We start from the raw sequence: 24932 nt of genomic DNA on the forward strand, positions 1-24932 counted from the left end.
TAATTAAAACATGTATTATGCAAGTTCTAAACCTTAATTCTCCTCAAGTGTTTATTAATGTCGCTAATGGTGATAATCAAACTCGGTAAGTCTGAAGATTAGTTTATGGATTTGGGACATTATTTTCTATATAGTACTCTTTTATACAGTAAGCTGTGGTGTTTTTGTGGATTGTTCTTTTTCTAAGGCGCTACATAATTGAATATTTAGGCCTCACTATTGGTCGCCTTTATGGCTTTGATCCAAGCTGCAGGCAAAACAATGACACGGATGCTTTTACACATATTGAATTAGGGCCCAGTCTGGGCAGCCATGTAAGAGAAACCCTCGCTAGTTTGTATTCAAATTCAATAGACAAAGCATGTCTGGGGCATTCATTATGCATAGCGGATAGCAGGACCAGGGACACACTTACATAACACACTGCCCTTTTATTCTGACCCCTGTGCAGAAAGCATTCTCCCTTGACCCCCTGTTGCACTGCTTCGGACACCTGCATCTGTGCAACAGGCCACACTATGTACCACCTCAAAGTCCTAGTTAGTCAGTACGGATCATTATCGAGTCCTTTTCAATGGTGTGCTACTTCTTAAAGAATGCAGCATCAAAATGTCACCAACCAGAAAAAAACATATGGACAGATTCTTTACAGCGATTCTTTTCCCCATTTGAAGCCCATAACAAATATCATCTAAAGGAGGAAAATCATATCTTCACTGCAACTTAATGTTGTGATTCGTTAATGTTTCATAACAATACATTTTCAGTATGACTGCACGATGCAGCATAGTAGTTGTCTATAGGAAACATCCTTATTAAAAATCCTTTATTTGTTGACTTTACTGTCTTTATGAAATAGATACAATTCCAAGCAATACTGACTTTTAGACAGAAGCTCCTAATAAGTGACAGCAGAGCTCTCAAACAGCTTCTGCAGCTTTGCCAGCAGAGGAAAGCGGCCCCGCTGGAACGCCAGAGCATAAAATTGAGAATACACTGAGGACATGTTAAACTCCTGTCTCACCAAATTTTAACTGGTCCTGCATACAAATGCACCTTCCCCTGAATGTACCTTCCCTTCCGTGGCTTGTCAAATGAACACTCAGCTGCCTACGCACTTGCAACAAACATGCTCAGCATGCTCATACTGCCCCGTGCTCATACTCCTCCCCTGTGTGGTGTATAATGGGATCTCTTGCAGAGAGACACACTGATCAATTCAGAGTGCAGGTGGATTAATCCCCATATCATTCTGTCAGAAAGTGAGAATTATTATTGCGCCATAAACGTAAACCAATGCACTCGCAACCTGGAAACACAATTATGCTGCTGAGATATAATTTGTGAGACAACAGTTACCTAAAATATGCTTCGTAAAATAAAGTAGCATGGCATAACTCTGTTTTAAGCTGTGTGTGTTATTGTTTTAGGGAAAAGTAGCACTTGCTTTTGATTGTCTTTATCCTTCTTTGAAAACTAGGAATCTTACGAGGATAAACTATTTGGGCTTTTTGTACAGCTTCCTTTCTCTGTACAAAATAGTATTGCAACCATGTTTAAATCACACACACCTAGTCATTACTGTCAGCATGTGCTTGAGGAAAAAGAGTGTGATATGTTTTTTTTATTCTAAACGTTTTGTAATCATAGTTGTAATGATAGTTGAGTGCATGTCAAAATGTCAATGCTCACTGATTGTTGGAATCAGCAAATGTAAAAAAACGACCCATTCTAAAACTATCACAGAGAGGCGTAAAAGGAAAAGACCAATTTGTTTGACGTCCAGAGCTTCCTGCACATTGAAAATAAAATAGCAAGGCTATTTGAGGAACCAAATGATCTAAAAATATGTATTAATTTCCTTTCAAATGGGACAAAAGTATAAATAACAATGGCAAGCCTAGTATTTGATCTTGCACCTGAAACTGTGATGAGCTAATCATCGACGACACACTTCGTGAGAGCAAACATTTCTGTTCATTTGAAAGCCCAAATGATGAATCTGTACTGTCCTCTAGCATGGTGCACTCAGCACTAATATTAGAAATGACGAAGTGGTATTTCTCACCAATTTTCTCACGTATGTAAAACACATATTTGATCGGGAAGTCAATTGGTGAAAAGCTTAAGTAGGCGGCTCTTTCTTTTGCCAATTTTCACTTTCTTTCAGGAACACTCACTCGCTCTGATACTCTGAGCAGATGCACAAAGACATCTTGCATACATATTCATTTATCTTTGGTCCAACAAAGTAAAGCTATAAAAAACAGTTTTTTGATGTGATACATCTTAAAAGTTATAAATCAAGAATTGGCATCAGATAGAGAGAGAGAGAGCTGGAGACACTGGCGGGAGGAAAGAGAAATCAGATGTCTTGTATTGACTTGTGTTCCTGCAGGTATGTTATTAAAGGTCTGAAAGGGAAAAAAACACAGGCTGAAGTAGACTTAACTGCATGTTAAGTTTATATGTAAACCAAACATGTAAAACAAAGAGATACGGACAGAGATTGGCATCTTTGTCAGGGTGTATACTCATCCTGACCCTTAACTGATCAAGAAATTTGATCTGCGTCCGTCCAGAATGTAATTAGACTCCCCTGATATGAAAATAGCTGAGTGTAGGTAAAAAGTCATGCATTTAGAATACCTTGTGTTGCTCGGGCCGAGTCCATGATGCCTGTAGAGGACAGAGACACAACAACAAACAAAAGGCAAAGCAATTCTTAGAAAGAAATCCTCATCCAGGCAAAGCTGGGACGCTGCACATTGCATGCAAGCGTTAAGTGTCCATGTTATTTTTCGTACATCCACAGTCCCTGAGCTGAATGTATGATTTTGCCGAAAAGTCTGCAGATACAATAAGAGTTTGGATTTCCATACGTGAGAAGCTTATTATGTGTCAACAGGGGTTTTTCTGTTAAAAGGTGTATTTTTAGATTTTTCGTGTGTTTTTGTTTGTACTGCACGCTGGAACAAGACAGCTTCTAACCCTCAAAGAAGTAGGTGTCTTGGCATCACGATAACAAAAATGCTTACGGATAAAAAGGTTATTGGTTTATCAGGAAGAGGTGAATCCATTACACAAAGGGATATGGAAGCCTGTTTGGTAAAAGCTGTACGGCAGTTATCGACTAACAATCCATTTTTGAGGCTGAGAGCAATAATGAGAATGTAAAATCCAATAAAACTGAATTTGCTCAGGCACTTGTCTATCTGTGCATATAAAGAGCATGTCCTACATCAAGAAACAACAGTTAGTAGTCATCGAGTCTTGCTGTGTTTCTCAAGAAGCAATTTTGTTGCACCTCTTCCTAAACCCCATGTGACACCCGGAAATAAATCTTTGCTTACAGGTGGCCTGTGTCAGATGCTCTGCTATGATAGCGTACCACCCTGTCAGTGGATATTTATAAATCTAAGAATGGGTGGACTAAAGATTATCCAACTGACCAAAGCCGTATCCTTATCATAATAATTAGGGCTGAGTTATTGTGATGATGAAATGCCTCTCCACATGATCATGCAGTGAAAAAAGCATCTCAGCTCTCATGTCTAATTGATGAATTAACATTTCAAATAATTGTGTTTGCTGAATATTATTCAGAAAATTACAGTAAATGGGATCAATATGACAAACCTTTTATTATTTAGAGTGACAGAGGTAATAGCATCACTTATATCCAGATAAATAAGTGATAATCCTCATCATGTTGGTCATATTCCCCACTTTACTGAATGCAGAATTGCTTCACATCATTGCAGATCAAATCAAACCTCTGGATAATAAACAAACACGTACAACCGTTCCTGTTCCGGTCAACATGCCATGTCAAGTTAAATCACAATGACACTGAGAAGCCCAACCCCACAAGACAAAAAGCCTTTTAGAAAGCATGCTCTACGGACGCCCAAGAGAGAATGTGAAGCATGACAATGAGATGTGATGACCCACAAAGCGAAAAAAGTGTTGAAGCGTAACAAGCAGAATAATAAACAGCTATTTCATCAGGTGCAACTGTTAAGTAAACAAAAGCAACCGTACATTATTTCCCCCTCCCTCTCATAATCAATGCTGGTGGCTTGTAAACACATATGGTGTGTTTGAATTCAAGTACTTAATATCACTGACAAACCTGATGCAAAAGGAGGAGACGAGTAAATACTAACCCAAATTGGACAAATCACATGCAACGCTCATGGTGTGAGTGTAATTTCCCTGTGCTCTTAAGAGCACAGTGAGTCCTCCCCTGTCACAGTAAAACACACGTCATTAAAAACAGCAGTCGGGTGCATATCACCACGGTGCCGAGAGAAGAGCGGCGGTCCAATTAAAAACAAGCAGCCTAACAGTCTGGAACATCACCACCACGGCTGCACACGCTCGTCTGCGGCGACGCTGCCGCCGCAAAGTGAGCTGACAAGCACCGCCGTCATTTTATGTGACAGGTGTTTGTTTCAGACAAAAAGGACAAGGGACAGCAGCAAACGGGAGCGTGCAAAACGGAAGTCAACGAAACAAAAACGCTCAGAACAATATGACGACGGCTCCCTCGGGACTTATCGTTTTTTTTTTTTTACCAGCCCATTGTTGTTCCCTTCCGTACAAGAATTATCCCGGCTCTTTGTTCTGACAGGAGTTGTAATGTCAGCGTGAAGAGGAGACATACTAACACAAATACACTGAACACATAAATGGTGTTGTGTTCACCGGGTGACGCCTGACTGAGACTGATGACTATGCATATCGTCATCGCCCTGTGTCATTAACTGCTGAGCTTTTTGCCAGCGCATCACAGAAAAGTGACATTTCAGTGAAGCAACCCTTTACGTGATCACCCCACGACTGAGCTAGCAGGCGTGCTGCTGTGAATGAGGAGCCTTTTGTGTTGGGAGAAAACAATGCTTTCTCTGCAAAGGCACGCAACGCTCAAAGCGTTCCTCTGTTTCAGATGCCCTGCCTAAACCGCTGCCACACCACATTAATTACACATTTACTTAAAGCAACTCGTTGCTTAGAAAATACTCATGCATTTCTTTTCTCGGGCCTTTAACGCCTAATTGGCAATCTGGATGTTGGACAGAGCAGACTTTCAGAGCAGATTTGTGTGCAGAAACAGTTTTTTTGTTTTTAATAGAAAATTACAGACATTAACCAATCAACTACATACTTTTAATGCGCTTCTATGTTTTATATTTTACTCCTTTTTCACTACGACCTCCTTCTGTATAGTGACAGTTCAAAATGTTCCCAATTACAGCTTGAAAACTCTGCGCATCAAGCGGGATGTTTAATATGTATTCAAATAAGCCAAACATTCATTATGTAGATAATGTACAAAGGATGGATAAATACTTCATTTACATTTTTATGCTATTAAACAGACACACTTATCTAGAGTGACTCGCAGCAAATGCATTCAAAAAACCGAAACAACCGTATACCACACATAAAAGAAGATTAAAGTTTTAAAATAAATATACAAACATTAACTTTAATAGCCGTACAAACAAAACTATCACCAGATAAGTGCCAATTTGAATTTGAAAACAGGTCTACGCAAACAAGCACCCACGAGTGTATAACACTTTTAGAGCTTACTAGTTCTTTAATGTACAGTACCGCTGATGTTCTGTTGTACCAGACGGTAATCTCCCTCTATCCATGCACACCGTGCACCCCTTTTACTCACAGTTACAGCACAATGGTTTTGTCTGCCGACACTGAACATTTTGAGTGGGAGGTTATTCATAATGAATTTGTTTCTCCCCGTGTTCACCTTTAAAACCCGAGACCACAGCGAAAAAAGGAAACCGAGTCAAACGAAGCCAGACAAGATTTCAAAGTGGAAATGAATCTGTCACAGAGCATCAGATGTAACAGTGACTTGGTTTCTTATACGATTGAAATACGGAATCCTTCAGGATTCTCTAATCCTGATCTTTGTGCTCCAACATTACTCAGTAATTCACTATCCTGAGCTACAGAGACCGTGTCCTCTATCTGCTGCATTTTAAAGTATAATTCTCACACGAAAGGTGACGATTACATTATTAAAACCGTAACTCTTGACTCTCTACTCTTTTTACTTTAACATGCAGCTCTACTGAAGGAGTCCAATATAAAGCAATTGACAGGTTGAAAGGGTTATAGGAGGTGTAATTGTTAGCTTAAAGGTACACTGTGGAGATTTTGACCAGTACAAGCACTATTTGAACAATGATTTACATGTAGGTCCACATTGTGTTGTCCATGTGCAGGTGCAGGTGATGCCATTACACACTGCTGCCAATGTGGGGAAGAAGGAGAAGGCTCTTAGCAAGTAAACATGGATGTAAACAACGCAGGATTCAAACTTTAGAAAAATCTGTTTTGAAAATATTCAGTTCATCTTTAAGGATACGCACACGTTTTGGTGAGTAACAATGAAACATTTGTTTGAATACTCCACAGGGCATCTTTAATAATTCCTAAATAGATGTGTTTTTAGGGTTGGTCAAGGCTTCAAGAAAAAAAAATGATTTTGGATGTTTTGTTTCCGGGGCCTTTTTTCAAAGTTGGTATCCTTCTTATTATATTTTAACCATAACAATAAGTTATGGTCCCTCACAAATGTGATCCACTGCATAAAGTAGAATACTCATCATCTTACTGTAAAGCAAAGATGATGAAATTGGTTATTTACCAAAAATGTCGGTGCATTCCTAGAGTAATAGTCCACAGTCTTCTAATCAGTCGTGGCAGATACACTTTACAGTAAAAGTGTCGTTTTTTACATTCGTTAAACATTTTGTCTGTTCCTCATTAAGCAGTGTTCAATAACTAGAAGGAGAAGTGTAATGTTTGTACAACTTTGTCTTTTACACACTAATGGGGATTCTTTTACATAAACTTCATAAAAAACATGACTGATACAGTATGTGTGATAAAGTAAAGTACTGTATGGGAGTAAAACTTCCTGTTTTTATTCTGCATAACAAAGTCCATGTCCTACATGCACAGTACTATTCAAACAAGAAATGAAACGGGCTAACCAGCTCGGGAGCCCAGGAACTGAAAACACATTCAAATGAACTGCAAATGAATTCTGTGTATTCGTCACCACCACACATCTAAACTGGCACAATACAGCTCTGCACTGGTTTTCTGAGCCACACAAAAATCAAAAATCTTTCTTTTTTTTTCTTCTCTTCCTTTAAAGTTTGCTCAAAAATGTAACAGCTGCATTTTTTTTTTTCATTTCAGCATGTCCACCCCAAACGAATGTTGTTTCAATAGTCACACCGTCCCAGATGAAATACAGCTGTTATGATGATTGCAGATAGCATGATGGACGGACATCAGATGAAGAAACAGAACAAGACGATTAAACAATTAGCAGCCGTTCCCTCATGCATTCATTAGAGACCCGCCATGGACCTCACTTCCCTAGTCGATAACCCAAACTTTTAGGGAAAATGTAAGAAATCTGCATCTACTCGTTCTATACTCATCATTCAGTAAGGCTGCTAATCATTTTTTAAAGACAGCTGTAAAGAGATGCAACAGATCACGAAACATACTGCAGACTAAAGTGCAAAACACACCACCACCACAGCACAGCTGTGCGTCACATGACGTGTGTCATGTGACATGCCATGGTGCTGCATGACAACGGGGCTCCGCGGTGCAGAAACTGGGTGGGTAACGTGTATCGTAGCTGCCTGTTTCTTTGTTAATGACAAAGAGCCCCTTTGTGTTATTTGTTCCCGAAGCATCCACAGAGTCAATCTTCACACCTAGAGTACAGCTTGCCAGGCGATGTCTTTTAGGAAAAAACGGTGGGATGCAAAAGCTCTGAGAGTTACTCGAGCCCCCTTGTGACAGCTTCAAGACCACAAAAGAAGACTATCCGTCACCGGCAGAAAAGGAAGTTGAGCTTCAGCAGCTGGCAGGTGTGCCGCAAAAAAAGAAATGCTGCTTCTCATGGGACATCTACGCTTGATAATAGAACAGAGGTGTTAGCTGTTCCTGGGTGCTGCATTCATGTGTGCCTCGCCACTGTGAGTGTGTAGGTTCACAAGAAAAAGAAAACAGGCCTGTCGTGACGTGCGTCATATGGCGGTAGCGTGTTTTGCACTCAAAGTGATGCTCCACTCAAAACCTATTTTTGAATATCAAACACTCAGCCCTGTAGGCTTGACAGCTGGTATAGTGTCTGTAGTCTGCTTGAAATCATGTCAATTACAATGGATTCCAGTAGTAACCAGTGTTAAGTTAAGTTAAGTTGCAGCATTATCCACTTCTCCACTGGCCACTTTTACAATAGGTATGATCCAAACACTCACATTTTCATTTTTCTGTCTGTAGGGCGTGTTTTGATACTCAAAAAGCTGAAAGGTGGAGCACTTTTACCCTAAATTTTCAAGTGATACTGACATAAATGTTAGACAAACTACAGTACTATGGAAATGATAGACAGACTGAGCTGGGCTTGAATCCAGGCAACCTCATGCTGTGATGTAACGTTTGAAATGATCAGGCAACAGCGACACAGAAATGGCGTCTCTCTCTCTCTTTCATTACGTTATTAACCAAATTGTCATCTGATCTCATGAGATAAGCTCCACACACTTTCTATCACAAGATCAGCGTGACAAGTTTTCAGGATACATTTGGGAAGCATGCAGCAGTCAAATCAATTTCATGAACTCTGATGAGATCATTCCTTGGGGTTTTCAATAAACAGCTGGGAGATTTTCAATAAAAAGAGATTATTTGATTTCGGCTGGGGGTTTCGTCAAATCTGGAGGCATACTTAGCAACACTACTCCAGTACATTTCTGTGCCACGTGGATTTCATACCTGATAGATCCTGTTTAGATGTGCCTGTAGGAAGAAAATGTAGTGCATGTAATGGACTGGCTCCAGAATTTCTCTATGAACTACAATACACCTCTGAAGCATTTCCCCCGTCATTACCTCTCAACTGTCGCAAGAAACGAAGACCTTGAAGAAGCGGGCCATGTGGGCAATAGATGTGCGAGAATACCAATCTGGTATTCATTGTTTTTGATGGTTTGCACATGGAATATTGCAGAAAACATTACCAAGAGGACATCGTATCAAGGATGTAATGGTTGGTAAAAAGCTAGCTGAAAACAAATTTAAAAGATGGTAGCAGGGTATCAATAGAGATTGATAGTCAATAGAACATACTAAATTAAACTTTTCAATCTCCAGCACGAGCAGAATGATGATAATGGTGATTGAAAATGCTAAACAAATACTTGATCGTTCAAGTGCTCATTCCAGCGAATACTGTACAATAAGAAGCAGATAAAGTTTAATCATTGCCTCAAATTGCATGATTATTTGGGGAATGTTATAATTGGGTTTCTGATGCAGATTGTCTTGACATTTGGGAAAACTCACTAGTGTACTCCACATTACTGGCTGAGTATTGCTGAGCTAATTGCATGAGATCCTCGGGGCCATCGAGAAGACGCTGCTAATTTAGGGGAAATAATCAGCAGTACGTAATCTTGTCGAGGAAACGACAGAAGTCCCCCACCTGTGCATGATCAATATACGTCTTTAGGTAAAAAGGCATTTAATTCCTCTCCTTGAGACACCGGAGTCCTGCAGGTTTGAGTTTCTCCCTGATGCTCACCATGCAGAGTGTCTCAATTCCAAATCACATGCTAATATGTTATAAAATATACTGGAAGAAAGTTCATTTCATTTTGTACGTGCAGGAACTGGTGCATGAGATTAATTGACATCAGTCAAACGGCAACTTATAAATAACTTTAATTACCGCCTCACGGTTGTCTGCCCCCGCCAATCCTCGAGTCCAAGGGGACGTTTGTGCCAAATCTGCACAAATTCCCGAGAGGCGTTCCTGAGATATCGTATTCACAAGAATGGTATGGATGGACAACATAATGCCAGTCGCCGGCGCAGAGGCATAGAAGTATATCACCAATTTCCGAAATGGAAGTATCACAAATGGCAAGTATAATAAATGTTTATTTCTATATAACTTACTTTCTGTGCCATCTCCAGACAATACACCCCTATCATCACATCCATCTTTTATTAAACTCTTAACAAGTGGTTTCAGTGTCTAATTTCCCCAGTGTGTACTAGTTACTTAAACACTTAGAGGTTAGAATTAATGTATAGTATGCAGCTGGGACACGGATATATCAGTCTACTTTGCACCAGTTGTGGTTCATTAACTTCAGGTGGAAAATTGCTTGCAGGACATCGGCCCTCAAGGAGCAGAACTGAGTACCCAAGATTTAGATATTGAGCTTCTGCTGTCAGCCACACTGTCTTTATTATCTTACCTGCTCTCCCTCAGTGAAGACGTGCTCACCGGAACTCCAGCTGATGGTGGGAGTTGGATCTCCCGATGCCTCGCAAGTCAGAGTTACCTGCTCCTCCATCTCTGCAGTGCTCTGGTTTACGATGTACGTGATCTTAGGTTTGACTGTAAACACAAAGACAAAGTCCTCACAAAGGCACTACAGCACTACGGCAGCACAAATGCAATAAGTAAAACAGTAACTGTGTTCAAAAGGAAGCTGATCCGTAGCTTTACACTGGTGATGGGGGATTTCTATGGCAGCAAAACTGTTTTTAAGCTTTTCCAGTCACAGCAGTGGCAAAAATGTGATAACCATGTTTGAATCAAAACTTAATTAATGTATTAATTTATTTAGCCAATCCCAGGAGTCGATTTTCCTTTTTGTTTAGATTTGAGAGAACTGTTGTGTAATTGGTACACCTGAGCTAACCTGAAAGCACAGCAGGATGCCACCACAACTGTGACACTCAAGGAAGCAAACTGAAATACTACGCCTGAAGCGTGGAGTTGACCTTTTTTTCACTCCACTCTAAATGATGAATGCATGAATTGGAGCAATCCATTTGTACATTTCAAATGTAACTCTATTCAGTCTAGTAAATACTGTATTATTCACAATTTATTTTGAAACCTCGTATTAAAATGCTTTTAGCTCAACCGATAATTATTACAGAAACAAAGGAACAGCAGTGTTGTCATTTTGTAATTTCTGAATAAAAACATATTTGGACAAGCAACAATTTCTATTCATTTGTACAATTGTATTCAAAACTAAACAACCTTAAAAGCCTCATTCGGAGGGGAACAACATTACGGGGGAAATTACAATCAGACATTCAGCAGGACGAAGCTCAAAGAAAAAGTCAACAGCCTCCCCAGAGGGTAAAGGCAGTCGCACAGGGAGAGACGTGATGCAAAAATACTGCATGAGGCAAATTTTTAGTTAAAAATCACACTCCTTCTCAGACTTATAACTCAGTCTAGTCTGAGTGTCAAATCTTAACACACAGACTTGAACACATTGATATAATTCAGTGTGACCTACACTTCCAGAGGATGTCATTATCTGCAATATTACAATATCTATTGTGAATAAACATCCATAAAACTGCTGAGAAATAGTTGTCTGATGCTATATTAATGCTCTTAATGTCGTATAATGCTCTTTTAAAATACAAGGACGTTGCTTCGAGCGCTATTTAATATACAGGGGGAAAAAAACAGCGTGTAATTGCGGCTGTAAATTTTACTGAGGTTGAGCTGAAAATGACCCACAGACGCACTCAGGATGGGATTTAAATCAGTGAACAGTGATGTTAAAATCACCCCGCCTCACCAAGATAAGTAAGTCCAGTATGAATGAGACTTTTATCAGAATTATTGAACACTATGGAGAAAAGTATACAATTGTAAAACACATTTTCAGGGCCCTCAAGGCCGTGTGCACCGCGCAGCTACACTATGTAGGAAAATCTAAATATCTGATCAGATATCAGGTAATTACAGGTACTAAATATTCAAGAAATCAAATCAACATCAGGGGAAAAGAACACATTTAAACAGAGGTGGGAGCTTACAAGGAAACTCGTGATTGCATCTTTCCGACATTGATGTAAGAAGAGCAGAGCATTGTAGGTGCTGTCAGATAATGGGGTAAATATTGCTTCATTAATAGGTAAACAATGTGCATTGAAAGCTCTTCTCAGTAATTCTCCAGTAATCGTTTACGTGTCGAGCTGTAAAGGCCACCTCTGTTAGGGAAAATCAACTGAACCAGCTAACTCATTGTGAATTCAATTGACGTGACTACATATTGTGGTGGAGATTGAAATTACGGTCGTTACATGACAGAATAAAGACAACAACAACCTAGTGGGCACAAGAGAAGAAAGGCAGAGCTCATCCCACTTGGCCAGTTCTCTGGATCCTTAAGCTTCATCCTTACATGAAACAACCACAACCCACAACCCACACTCAAACAACACCTCATCGTGTATCCCTTAGAAAACAGACACATAACCATAGTATTGTTCTTCCCCCACCTACATAGTCTTATACCTCATTCCCACACACTTGGAACATTGTATATTATCACTTTAGTTGATGTATGTATGTATATAAAACGCTCTGCCTTACCAAACACCTTCAGACTGAGTTCCTTCTCACTTTCCCCAGCCTTGTTCTTGGCAATGCAGGTGTATTCTCCTTCGTCCAGCTTGGTAACATCCAGTAGTGTCATTTCTGAGCCATCTTCATTGTAGCTGTACTTCTCTCCTGCCTCAAGGACCACTTCGTTCCTGTGGAAAACACGAGTGTTTGAACATTATACCCGTCTATACACTTGTTTTCAAACTGCACCATTTTACAAGCTTTTCAAAAATATATATCACCGGTTTTCAAATAATGACTTTAGAAAAGTATCAATAGTTTCTAGATCCTTGAATGACTAATAAAAGGTGAAAGGGTGAGGTAGAAGTGCAGTGATGAAAAAAAAGAGCTGAAAGCTGAAAAAATAGAAATGTTTCACTTCTGCAAGCGTTCTAACATTCAGTGTTAAGTGTTCTAACAAAAGATGTCTTTTACTATTGGCAGCCACATCAAAAGAGATAATGTTCTCTAGCCTCGAAAGGTCTGCAATCACTTGTTCAGGGTTTCAATACAGCTCTCAACAAATGTCAGGTGCTGTCTAGCTGCACATTTATAAAAAGTTTGTTCAGGGGCGACACGATACTAAAAGCCAAGGCTGTTTACACTTTGTGCCCCCCGATCCAAGCCCTCTGCACAGCTAACTGCTGTCTAGGAAACAAGATGAACAGGAACAGTTTAACAAAGCAGGAAGCTATCAATGGCTGTATTCAGATACACAGAATAATAGAATAATGTGGCTATTGATAACGCGCCGGTCTTCAGGTTTCACTGTTTACATGCACTTTTGATAACCTGTGATTAAGTTTCCCACTGCGATGAATAAACCAGGAATTACAGTTTATCCCTAATATCCTAGTGTCGTCCTGATGTGTGTGTGTGTGCTACTGTATGGATGTTTGAATGACTACTGCAAGATCCTATGTATTCTGTAATCTTTAATAAACATTACATCATTATGTAATAATTATATAATCACGTTGAATGTAAAATAATGTAAACAATGTTTTTATAATAACATAAATGATGCAAAGTTGGCCATTAAGGCTACGGGTTACTGACGTTAACAAACAGTCAAAACATAGAATAAAGTAAGCTATAATCATCGTCATGCTTGATTCTTATGCCGAAAAAAAGTGATACTATAACATCAAACTCTTTAGAAACTATGAATATTGCCAGTCTAATTTGCTCTTATATGTAGTACATGTCCAACCCACACAGCTCATTATTTCTAATAAGCCATTTCTCCTTTGTCCGTTGCTGCCTGCTTTAACCGATACTGATCTCACGTATCAACAACCTGCTGCTCCGTCAAGCTGTCAGAGCTATCATGGAGCCCACTGTGTCAGTAACTGCACGCCCTGAATAAATATTATCTAATTTTTGAGAAAATGAAAAAGCAATTCAAAAAGAAGCAACACAGAAGGGTCTACAATATGCGTTTGAAGGATATGTCCAGGAAGTCAAACTGATTCAGCGAAAAACAGGTTAACAGATAAAGATAGAAGGCAAAGCTACAGATCACAGTGTAAAAGTGAACCATCACATCACCCGGCGATCGAGACAGAAGACCCTGAAACAACACAGTTCCTGTAAATCCGGTTAGGTGTGTATTCACTGTTACAATCATTAAACAGCAAAAGCAGCATGTGGAGACATGTAGTGTAGTCAGTAGCTAACGTAGCATAGATGTGCTAACATACAACTTATGTATAGTTTAAACTTTAACAGGCGTCCATGTGAGTTAACACAAATAAAGAAAAAAAAACAATGAACGAAAAAGTGAAAGGACTAAGTTTCTTGCATGTAACAGCAATCACTCTATCATTAGATTAAGTCAGGCCTAAGCGTTTGCTTTTTTTAATAGACTGATTCTTATGTATATGTCAGGCCTTACTAAAGGTTAATTCAACAAATATACAGATACATGTTTGAATTATTAGGGCAATGTGCCGGCATCTGACAAGTGCTGCTGCAAAGCATTTGTCTGTCCAGTTGCTAGCAGAGTTTTACCTTGTCCATGTCACCATGGGTTCAGGAAAGCCATCAACAGCACAAGTTAACATGGCAGGCTGCCCGACATCTGCTGTGGCATTCACCTCTGACTGCCATACCCTGATGGTCGGGAGCACTGAGACACACAGAGATAGAGAAATAATGAAAAAGATAGACAGAGAGAAAAAGAAATTGGTCGACAGACGGATACATAGGCAGAGAGTCGCATAGATAAATAGCAGCGAAGGGGAAGAAAACAGAGACAGAAGCTTTGACAAATTCAGAGCACTTATTTTCGGCACACTCATTTGCTTGGCTCAGAAGTTGCAGGAAACAGACTTCATTAGCATGGAACATCTTTGATACACGGTTGCTCTGGGCAACTGGTTCCACATTGGTGCCGAGCCCGGTCGCCTCTGAGGATATACAGCTTATTTAAGCGTCACGGGACACCTGCCACACACAAACACGCACCACGGGAACAAAAAAGGAAAGAGTGCGAGGTGTGCTCACCGTTCACAACCACCTTGATGACCCGCAGATCAATCTCGCCGCGGGCCATGAGGCGACCCTCGCAGATGTACGAGCCCTCGTCGGTCTTCTTTATGCCACGGATTTGAAGGTGATTGTTGCTCAGTACCTTAAAGCGAACTGAACGAAAGCAGAACATAAATGTCAGGAGGCGTTTTATACTTGGAAAGTTTACATTAGGCCCACGTCAGTATTCGATGATGAACAGCTGTTGTTGTGCTACCCAGACGGTTGCATAGTGATGTAATGAAAGAAAGAAACAACACGGCAAAGACTCACTTTGATATATCCGGCCGACAACAAGTTTAACACAGATGTCTGATTTAACAACCAATATCTCTGCATTATTACTACAAATGTAATGTTGAATTTATGCATTTTCATCAAGTTCAATGAAATGTACAATCTTTGTGTCTGTGTGGGATACTCGTACATGAAAGAATACTCTATCTAGGACACCGATTATATGTCATTTCCACTTCGTCAAAGTCATATCCGTGAGCATGCCCAACACTCCTTTCACCAGCTCCAGAAGAGGAGAAATATGGCCCACAAGAGCTCTCTCACTTGGAGATGAAATGTGAACCGAGCAAATTTAATCATGTAGTAATTCAAAATACTATCACAGCCCACACATGAGCTTGTGTTATTATTTTCCAGTGAGCAATACCAACAATACCAAACACATTACGATATTGCTCCGTGTCAGAGGTGAAAAACAGAGAATCGGTTCTATTTTCAAATTCAAAAACAAATTATTTTTTCCCTTCAAAGCACAGGATAAACCCTGGAGGAGAACGGCAATAAAAGCCGGGCATGAACAACTTTGAGTCTCTAATAAATCTACATATATCCATTATGCTTCAGCCTGTAGTTGTATTGTGTTGCACTCTTTTAGTTTCTAGTAGTCTATGTCCATTATAGTTACAATAAATGAGTCACATTTTGTGTTTTAGGTCGGATTATTGTTGTAAAATATGCTTCATGTTTGCTGTCATAAGAGTTTATCCTCAAATCTTAACTCTACTGCAACACTCCAGTGATGTAAATCTGGCCATATCATATTGTTAATATGAGTATGGTCATACAGGTATGTATTTATGTATGACCACCTTCTGATTTACAAACACAAGACTGAAATGTTTATCTTTCAAAGAAACACAACACAAAACGTTTAGTTATGACACATTTTTGATTATTTAGATTCTTTGTAATACGATTGATTTCAATGCAAACTACTAGACCAGGCGAACTAAATGTCAAACAGTATTGAACAAAACACTAACAACAATATTACACATAATGTGTCGCGTTAAAACAGATGACATGAGCTGAACACCAAATCAAATGAAATAGAAATATGATCCCCGAGCTGTTCAGAGAGCACTTACCATCTTTTTCCATTTCTATTTTTGCTCCTTTAAATTTCCAGAAGATCATGGGCGGAGGCGAACTGATGACGTCACAAACAATGTTGGCACTGTCTCCTTCTGTAAACTCTTGGGGTGAGGGTACGTTTGTGAAGGTGATCTTTTCTGGAATAACAACGTAAACATAAATACTTTTTACTCCTCGGTCATTTAATGAGTCTCATCAAAAAGACTGCTGGGAAGAAATGCATTCTTATTAAAAATGACAGATTCAGGAATTCGTCAAGCACATGAAACAAGATATCGTCAAAATAAAGGTAGAAACTTTGTTGTAATTCCCTGCTTTTTTTTCTGTAGAAAAAACTGGGGGAGTGCTTGGCAATTTTACCAATCACCATCTTTTCTACTTATAAAATATCCAATTCTGACCCATTTTACAACCAACCAACTTCACTGTAACTAAGTGAGGAGGACTTTCTTTCAGGCATTGCTCTGCAAGCTCATTATCACTCAAAACAAACCCCCCTGACTCCCCATTCTAAGTTACCAGAACTAAAGCATATCTAATTTAAAGTAATTTCTAAAGCTCACCATTTGTTTAATGGGGAGCTCTGCAGGGCATGGAATTAAATTAGAAAGTAACAGAATCCTAAATCTACAGCATCCCAACAAGGCTTAAAATATGAAGACATTATTGTTGTTATATTATGCAGATCATTTCTTGCGAAACGTTTTAATGTAAAACCATAAACACACACATACAAAGTAAAGAAACTAGCTATACAAAAACAAAACTGCGGCTGTAACGCTCATTGCCTGCAGGGGGCAAAAGCGGTGAAATTGCAGCAGCTGTTATTTTCTTTGACTGCAGGGTGTGACATCGCATTACATCTGCAAACTCGTCCTCATACCTTCCTTTACTATAGGTGTGCAACTGCTCCGACAACAGCAGTAGCTTGTGAATGTATGAGTTTGTGAGTGGACTACGAGCCAGTTCCATCCGTGCTTCACATCTAAAAACAGTTCAAATGTCCTTAAAACACAAACACTCGTGCCGTATAAAGCAAGTCTCATTTATCCAGTTGTATGCTCACTACTTCCCCAAACATCTTCACTAAATCCTCACTATTTAAAGTGTAGAACTACTTCTGCATAAACAGTCTCACGCCTTCGTAACAAGTAGCGCCCCTGCCTGTTTTGTCAACAGTACAAGTGTTTGGGAAGTAGTGAGCCTACAACTGCATATATGGAACTTGGATTATACTGCACAAGTTGTGGGGGAGTTTGTACTTTGATAAAGTTTTGATAAAGAATTCAAGGTAACACGGGGTGACGTATTCCTTTAACATCTACTGAGCCAAGACAAATGCAAATTACAAACAGAAAAATGCAATCTTATTTTGCTGTATATTGATTTTCATATGCGGTATCTACATGGGTGACCACTTCTAATCATAACCTAAATAGGAAATGAAATAACAGGAAAAGTTCTGTTTGGGAAAGGATTTCTTCTCTGATGGACATTTGCTGATGCTTGGCATTCATGGAAAATAAAAGCCATTACTCACAAGAACTGCACAACAGACAGGATCATTAAGCAGCCCTCTAATGGTCTTCCGACCGTTTATTGAACTGATGAAAAATCCATCCTCACTTGAAAAGAAAAAGAGTAATGTGTTGCCCTTGAGCAGTCAATAAAATACTATGAGTTCAATAAACAGTTTTTTTTTTTTCTTCTTCGCTGTTCATACGACGCCATAATTTGCAGAGTGTGTGAGTTGAGGAAAAAAAACAACTTACGGAAGATCTTCACTTTGACAGTTGACTCCCTTTGCTGGTCTCCATTGGTAGCGACACACTTGTATGTCCCTGCGTTTTCCGTCCCAGCTTTGTACAGTGTGAGGGTGGAGGATGACTCATCGTTGCGGGTTACTGTTATGTCTGGCCTGTTCGCTTCTATCCTCTCCCCACTTGGTCCAAACCAGTCTATCTGCCTGGCAACACCTACAACTGAGAGCACAGTGAAGAGCTGCGTGTTAGAAAACGGTTATCTAAAACGTACACATTCAACACCAGAAAAGGTCACCAGTGCCCACAGACCGAACATTTACTGTGGGTTGTTCATGCGCCTTGCATGGACCGAAGCCTGTTTGTGCCTTTTTAGCTCTTTACAAACAACTACAATTTCATTAAAGTCAAATGAAAAAATATCCAATTATAAACTCAAGCATTTGATGCCATTGTTTTGCCTTGAACAGATGGTGAGGGCAACAGGAAAAACATGCCGTTAAAGTAGGTGTCGTGTAACGATCATTGACTCAATGAGTGACCAGGACATTTACGCCATATGGATAGATGTCGAAATCATCAGGATGTCACTAAATGTTTTTAAAAGATGGCTTTGTAAAGCAATGTGGTTTTACAACATAATCCTGCCAAAGAGGATGAGAGGTTGGTCATGTAAAGTACTTGTATTAGTATAAAGAAATTGCTATTATTCTATTATTTGTACTTTGTCTGAGAGCCATGTTATTAATGTCAAAAATATATACAAGTACCAATTTAGTTTTTTCAGGTAAAATATATTTGAAATTATTATTTTGATATTTTCATGAGAATATCAACTCAAAACACAGACCTCTGTCGGTAGGCAGGAGGAATCTTTGCAACTTCTCTTTAATGTAAAAATTGAGATAAAGAGTGAAAAGTGTTGGTTGGATGCAGGTTTGAAAGGGAATGAAATGTGTTGTGTTCACAGTCATCACAGTTTGGTAAACTTACCGTCACACATGAAGAATTTGGACTCTCCAAGACTAATCTCCCCGTGACTTGGAGTGATCTGCACTTCCAATGAAACTACAACAGAAAAAAAAACAAATATAAATCACACAATCTGAAACTTGCAAACATAATAAATGAAGCACATGGGTATCAATGTATGCCGTCTAAAATCAAGAGAAGAAGAAGCCAACTGCAGGCAATCAGCACTTCAAGTTTTCCCCATTTTGTATTTGATGAACTCAAATTTGATTTGCTGATTACTCGAAAAAGTATGGAGTTCACACTTTCATCATGTGTCTTTTGTTCTCGGGCAGAGGCAGAATTGTATTCCTATTTGACTATTTACCACCGACTGAAGGTTGCTCTGAGGTTAATTGCTTAATGTTTTATAATTATTTGATTGTAGATAACAGTTGGTACAAGTAGTGAATGTGAAACTTTAAACACACAATCAAAGACAACAGCAGTTAAAACGATAATAAAGAATCAAGCTGTGTCTCTCATTTCCGGCAGTTGGCCCAAATTTCAGCAGCTGTTATTTTCCTTGCCTGTAGGTGGCGACATTCATATCTTTGCACATATACATCCACGTTCTTTACTGTAGTTGAAAAGGCAGAAGGTACAGGAAACTTGTAGAAACGGACTATGCCAGTTTTGGCTCCAGCAGCCCAACTGGTTATTACCAAAAACCCTGATATGTCCTGTTCCTATTTTGCCTGCAGACTTCCTGGTCATTTGAGAGAAAAAACATCCATTCAGCCCTGCAATTATTGAGTTAACACTCAGCAGTTGGTAAGAACCAAGTCTGTGCTGCCAGTGTATTTTGAAAGAAATTACATTTAAGATGCTTTTTTCTTTTTAATCATCCTGTCTGTCTAACAAGATAAATACAGCGTGTATCTCAGTGAAAGCCTGCACTTAATCAAAGACCGGATAAAAAAGACAGATTTCTGTTATTTGCCACGGACAGAAGTATGGCCTGAAACACTTCTATGCTTAATTAGAACAAAGCTTCACTTGTTCCTTGCAGAATCTCCCATGGGGGCCTGTGGTGAGACTAAGAAGTGTGACTAAATTGGCCTAAAATGCACAACATATTACTTTCAAGAGTGACCACTGCTAGGTAGAAGTGGCAAGAAAAATATATTTTCCAAAGCCCTAGTTAACAAATCGTAATTGCTTGGGTTTGTTTTTGACTAAAGGTTAGAAATAAAGTCAATGTATCTTGTGTATACAGATTAGACTAATCATCAAAGAAGACCAAGAAAACCAGTAAATACAGTATTGACATTTGAGAAGCTGGAACCAGTGACTGTGGGGATCTTTGCTGAAAAGAACACTTGAATAATTGATCAATGATCGATTATTTCTCTCTGGAGGGACTGATCAATTAATCGCCTCAAATCTTAACCCATCACCATCCCTGACTGGCAGGGCAACATAGCAATTACTTGTACTGAAAAGGCTAAAAGTGTATAAATGTTACCTGTCTCTTGTACACTATTGATTCTCATCTATTGAGTTAATACTTGCTATTCAATACAGGAACAACCAGAGGTATGCATGCAATACATGGCTGAATTAAGACTTTGAAAACCCTGTTCAGCAAACCAAAATTGAAATACTGTTTACTACGTCTTCCAGACAAGGATATTAAGTGGGTGTGTAGCGTATGATCCCTTATCCCATCAGAGCAGCAGTGTCGGGTAGAAACAGAATATAGGTTTAGACTTTGGAAATCACTGTTGTTTGCGCTCTCTCTGCACTATTATTACATTACATTACAGTCATTTAGCAGACGCTTTTATCCAAAGCGACTTACAATAAGTGTATTCAACATCAGTATTCAAGAGAACTACTAGTCACCAGAAGTCATAAGGTCATATACTTTGCTAAACAAGTATCTAAGAGCATAAACTACTATATTATTGATAGCATGAATCGCAGTTATTCGGTTGTATCTTTAAATGAGCCAAATTGTTTCATTTTGTCAGCAGGGTTTGATGTTCAAAGTGAAGCAACATGAAAACCAGGCATCAAAAAACCCTCTCATATTATTTTCATATGAACTGCTAGCTAAGGCACTGTTATGTTAATTTATGGATAAGGGTTTTGTTTTAATTGGAACAAGGAAATAACTACCGTTGGTATTCATTTAGTGGAACAGGCAACTCATTTGCAGAGGAGGCGAGGAGATGATGATTAATCAAGTCAAGTGAAGTTTATTTGTAAAGCTCATTATCACATTCAATGTCTGAAAGTGCTTTGTATTTGTAATGGTTCCCTACCAAGCCAAATCTATATAAGCAGACGGGGGAAAAAACCTTAAAAACATGTTGGTTGAATTACTACTGTTGAAATGTGGTCTAATTGTTGTATTTTTGTGTTTCTAAAACCACTTTACTTCGTGGTTTCAGCTCTTTTAAGGGGTAAACCCATTATAAGAACTCCAATAAAGTAAAACGGGTGAATGAAATAAGCCCTGTTAGATCACTGCATGCATAGATGTGTGATCAATCTGTCATATTGTTCAATTTCAAGGGAGGTGGAGTGGCGATTAAAGAGAAGGGTGAGATGTGGAGCAGGGGCTGAATTAGTGTCCTGTAGTGTTAAGCATATTGACTAGAATGGCTGAGCTCTATGTGCACCTCAGGTCGTCCTGGAGTATAAAAGCTTCTTATCTTTTTTTTTAAGAAACAAAAAATAATGCTGTCTGACATTTTTACCAGAAATGCAGAGGTTTCAGAACATCGCTGAACTACACTTAACGTTTACAACAGCATTGCGTTTCAGGAGCAAATTAAATGCAAATGTGTGTGTGTGGGGGGGGTGGGTCAAATAATACTGTGTACAGAGTGTATTATACACGAGCTAAAACTAAGGCAGTTTAATACAGCAACCCTGCGATAACCATTTATATGAATGAAAGTAGAGTAGCCTGAATATCTCAAACACCTCTCAGTATAATTCAACAGCACCACAAACTACAGCCTCCAAAATGACCATGAAGTTTAATCAAACCTGAACGCCATGAAGGTAGGATTCATTGCAGGACTGTTGCAAAAGTTTTAGCTGGGTGCAACTTATAAACTTGCAACTGAGCCTATTGTATATCCCCTATATGATGATAAATAATAGAGGAACAGGTACTATACATTGATAACTGATACATTGCTAATGTGCTAATTCATCACAAACTGGGATGTAACTGGATCAGCTGTGTGCATTGAATTATTGTCCAAAAGTCAGAAAGCAGCGAGCCACATTGTGAAACCTGCCAGTGTACTTCACAGCACCGTGTTTCCTTTATTAAAAGCAACAAAGCGAAACCGTTGTCATATCCTGCATGCAAGCTGACATTCAACAGGATGAACAATCCCCCATCCCCTTCTCTGTCTCTCGCTATATGTTTTTCTTCTTATTCTGTGGAATATTACAATAGAAGAACAATACAGCAGCACAGTCTGGGAGTTTTCTAAATTAAAATATTCTGTAGCTCAAGCAATCATTTGTCTGCTCGGATCGAAGGCAGCACCATGGCCCGTATTGCACATAGTGATGAACAAGACAGTGTCATTTCTTTTGAACCAACAGCCATCTTTTCATATGTTTAACAGGCTAACGAGCTACTCTAGCTCAAGTCCGGGGCTCAAAGCAGAAGATGGCCAAATAACAAGAAGTAACTGTATGTCCGAGAAATGTAGTCGACCTAGAGATGTCAGTCCCCAGTGATTAATCCAGAGAGTGCCTGGAGAAGATCTCTATATTATAGAAGTCAAAGCCGGAGAATAGAAGCATTGTACATAGAAGAATGCATTTTGTCTTGTTGCTTTAAAATTGAGTAATTGATTTCCCATATATCAATCAATAATAAGTGTTTTTTTTTAATACTACCATGTTGCCAATATTTAAAAACTTCCCATTACTACATTTAACAGTTTTAAAAAAAGACAGATGCAGCGTAAACAGAGTATAAATGAGTTCTGAAACCTATTAGCTAAAGGACCGATACACTAGTTTTCAAATATTAAAATGCATTTCACTGACACATAAAAGCTGAAGATATGAATGTGAAGTCTTTATCATATTCATTCCTTTTGTCGTGTTGAAAAGTTAGCTGTTAATCTGCACTGTAATTTTGCAAACTGCTAATAACCAAGAAAAGAGTCTTTAACCTGCAGCAAGCCTCAAGTTGGAAAAGAAGATTCAAAGTTTGGCTGTTTATCAAAACTGGAACGAGGACTTAAAATGAGGAGGAAGGAAACTGGCCCTGGAAGGTACTATATGCACCACTAATTGGCAAACCTAACCCCAGGCTTATGAAACTTGCATACAAACTGGAGAAGATGTCCAAACGTGTGTCTAAGTTTAGTTGTTCAGGCCTTCAACACCAGACCGGTTGAGAGACCTACTGAGAAATATACTATTTGAGGCGTAAGAGTGGCCTAGTTCAAGGAACACATGCAATCCCCCCGCAGTTAAATTTGACATTTCATATTAAAATACGTCTTCCGATTTCGCTCTTCGTCCCCCCAAAAAAAAATTGCCTTTCTCATAAACTGAATGAAGATGGAAAAAATTCAATCTCCTCCCCATCACAATTAACCTCTATCGAGCGCCTATGATACAATAAATAAAAACAGGAACATGAAGCCAGAATACAAAGGAGAATGTCAGAAAGACCGAGAGGAATTTTCCATCAACAAACTGACATCAGGAGACTGAGATATGGCTCTACCTCCGAGTAGTTTTGGATCCTATTTCACATCAATAGTTTCATTCTTAAGACGGAAAAGGAAAGACACTGAGAAAAACGGAGGAGGATAATTAGATTTAATAATCTCTGCCTTCGAGACATTACCATTTATGGATGCACAATATGGTCGGGAACCTCAAACATCAGCTGCCAACAAATGGATGAAGAAAGCCAGTCTGTCCCAAAATCGGAGCAGTAAATTAAGTCTTAATCACGATCGCACAATGTGTTCAACTTGACAGATGACATATGAGCGGAGAATGATGCCCTGCCTACAACTTCAACACAATGCCGAGACAAATACCAAGAAAACGGCAGCAATGAATCTAGTTGTTTCTAGTCCCATTTCCCTGCAAGCAAGCAGAAGAGCACGAGGCAAATCTGCATGCAACACAACAAGCGTGGCTCTGACATTAGCAGTTTATTTGTGATGTAATGTTTAATGTGGCTGTGGGCAATGTCATATGTGGATGCAGGCTGATTATGACTATAGGAGACAGCTTGCAGTGTCAATAATTCGTGTCTCGGTAGGTCATTAACAGAACCTTAGTGTTTGTAGTCTTAGAGCAGACTCATTAAACATACACCGGCATGGAGTAAAAACACGATATAATTACTGGGAGCATGAAGTGAGTGAATTTCTCTGTCACATGACAATGCAGCCACATATTTGGTGCCAGTTATTTGAATGCAACTGTAGTCTAGGACCAGAACTGACAGCATATTTGCCATTTCAAACCATTGCTATTCAAGGGTCATCGCCATGATTTTTCCAGTACAGCCGTGGGGAATTGTACTACTTAATACCACTGCATACACATGTGCCTGCACGTGTATGGGTGTGTTTGTGTCTAGTGATGGCGGTGGAAGTGGGTTATTATTTCATGAATGGAAATGGTGTACATTGATGTCCTTGGGCTACAGTAATCAGTGGTTGCAGTCGGAGAGCCTTAAATAGCTTCATATAGCCTGAACTCATCCTTTCTAGCTCGGGTTG

General features: G+C 39.2%; 1 protein-coding gene across 1 annotated transcript in view; it reads right to left on the bottom strand.

Moving 5' to 3' along the window:
* The window catches only part of ncam1b (neural cell adhesion molecule 1b), a gene marked incomplete at both ends in the record, with an annotated part of 63432 nt that overhangs the window by 17090 nt on the left and 21410 nt on the right, over positions 1-24932 (bottom strand). The window contains 9 exons of the mRNA XM_079165914.1: positions 2650-2679; positions 8845-8868; positions 10335-10477; positions 12491-12651; positions 14516-14633; positions 15011-15148; positions 16420-16563; positions 18199-18408; positions 19180-19254. Coding sequence (XP_079022040.1) covers positions 2650-2679; positions 8845-8868; positions 10335-10477; positions 12491-12651; positions 14516-14633; positions 15011-15148; positions 16420-16563; positions 18199-18408; positions 19180-19254 — 1043 coding nt within the window. The remainder of the gene's footprint in view (positions 1-2649; positions 2680-8844; positions 8869-10334; positions 10478-12490; positions 12652-14515; positions 14634-15010; positions 15149-16419; positions 16564-18198; positions 18409-19179; positions 19255-24932) is intronic.

The sequence above is a fragment of the Pholis gunnellus genome (assembly GCF_910591455.1).
Source record: "Pholis gunnellus genome assembly, chromosome: 9".
Taxonomy (NCBI): domain Eukaryota; kingdom Metazoa; phylum Chordata; class Actinopteri; order Perciformes; family Pholidae; genus Pholis; species Pholis gunnellus.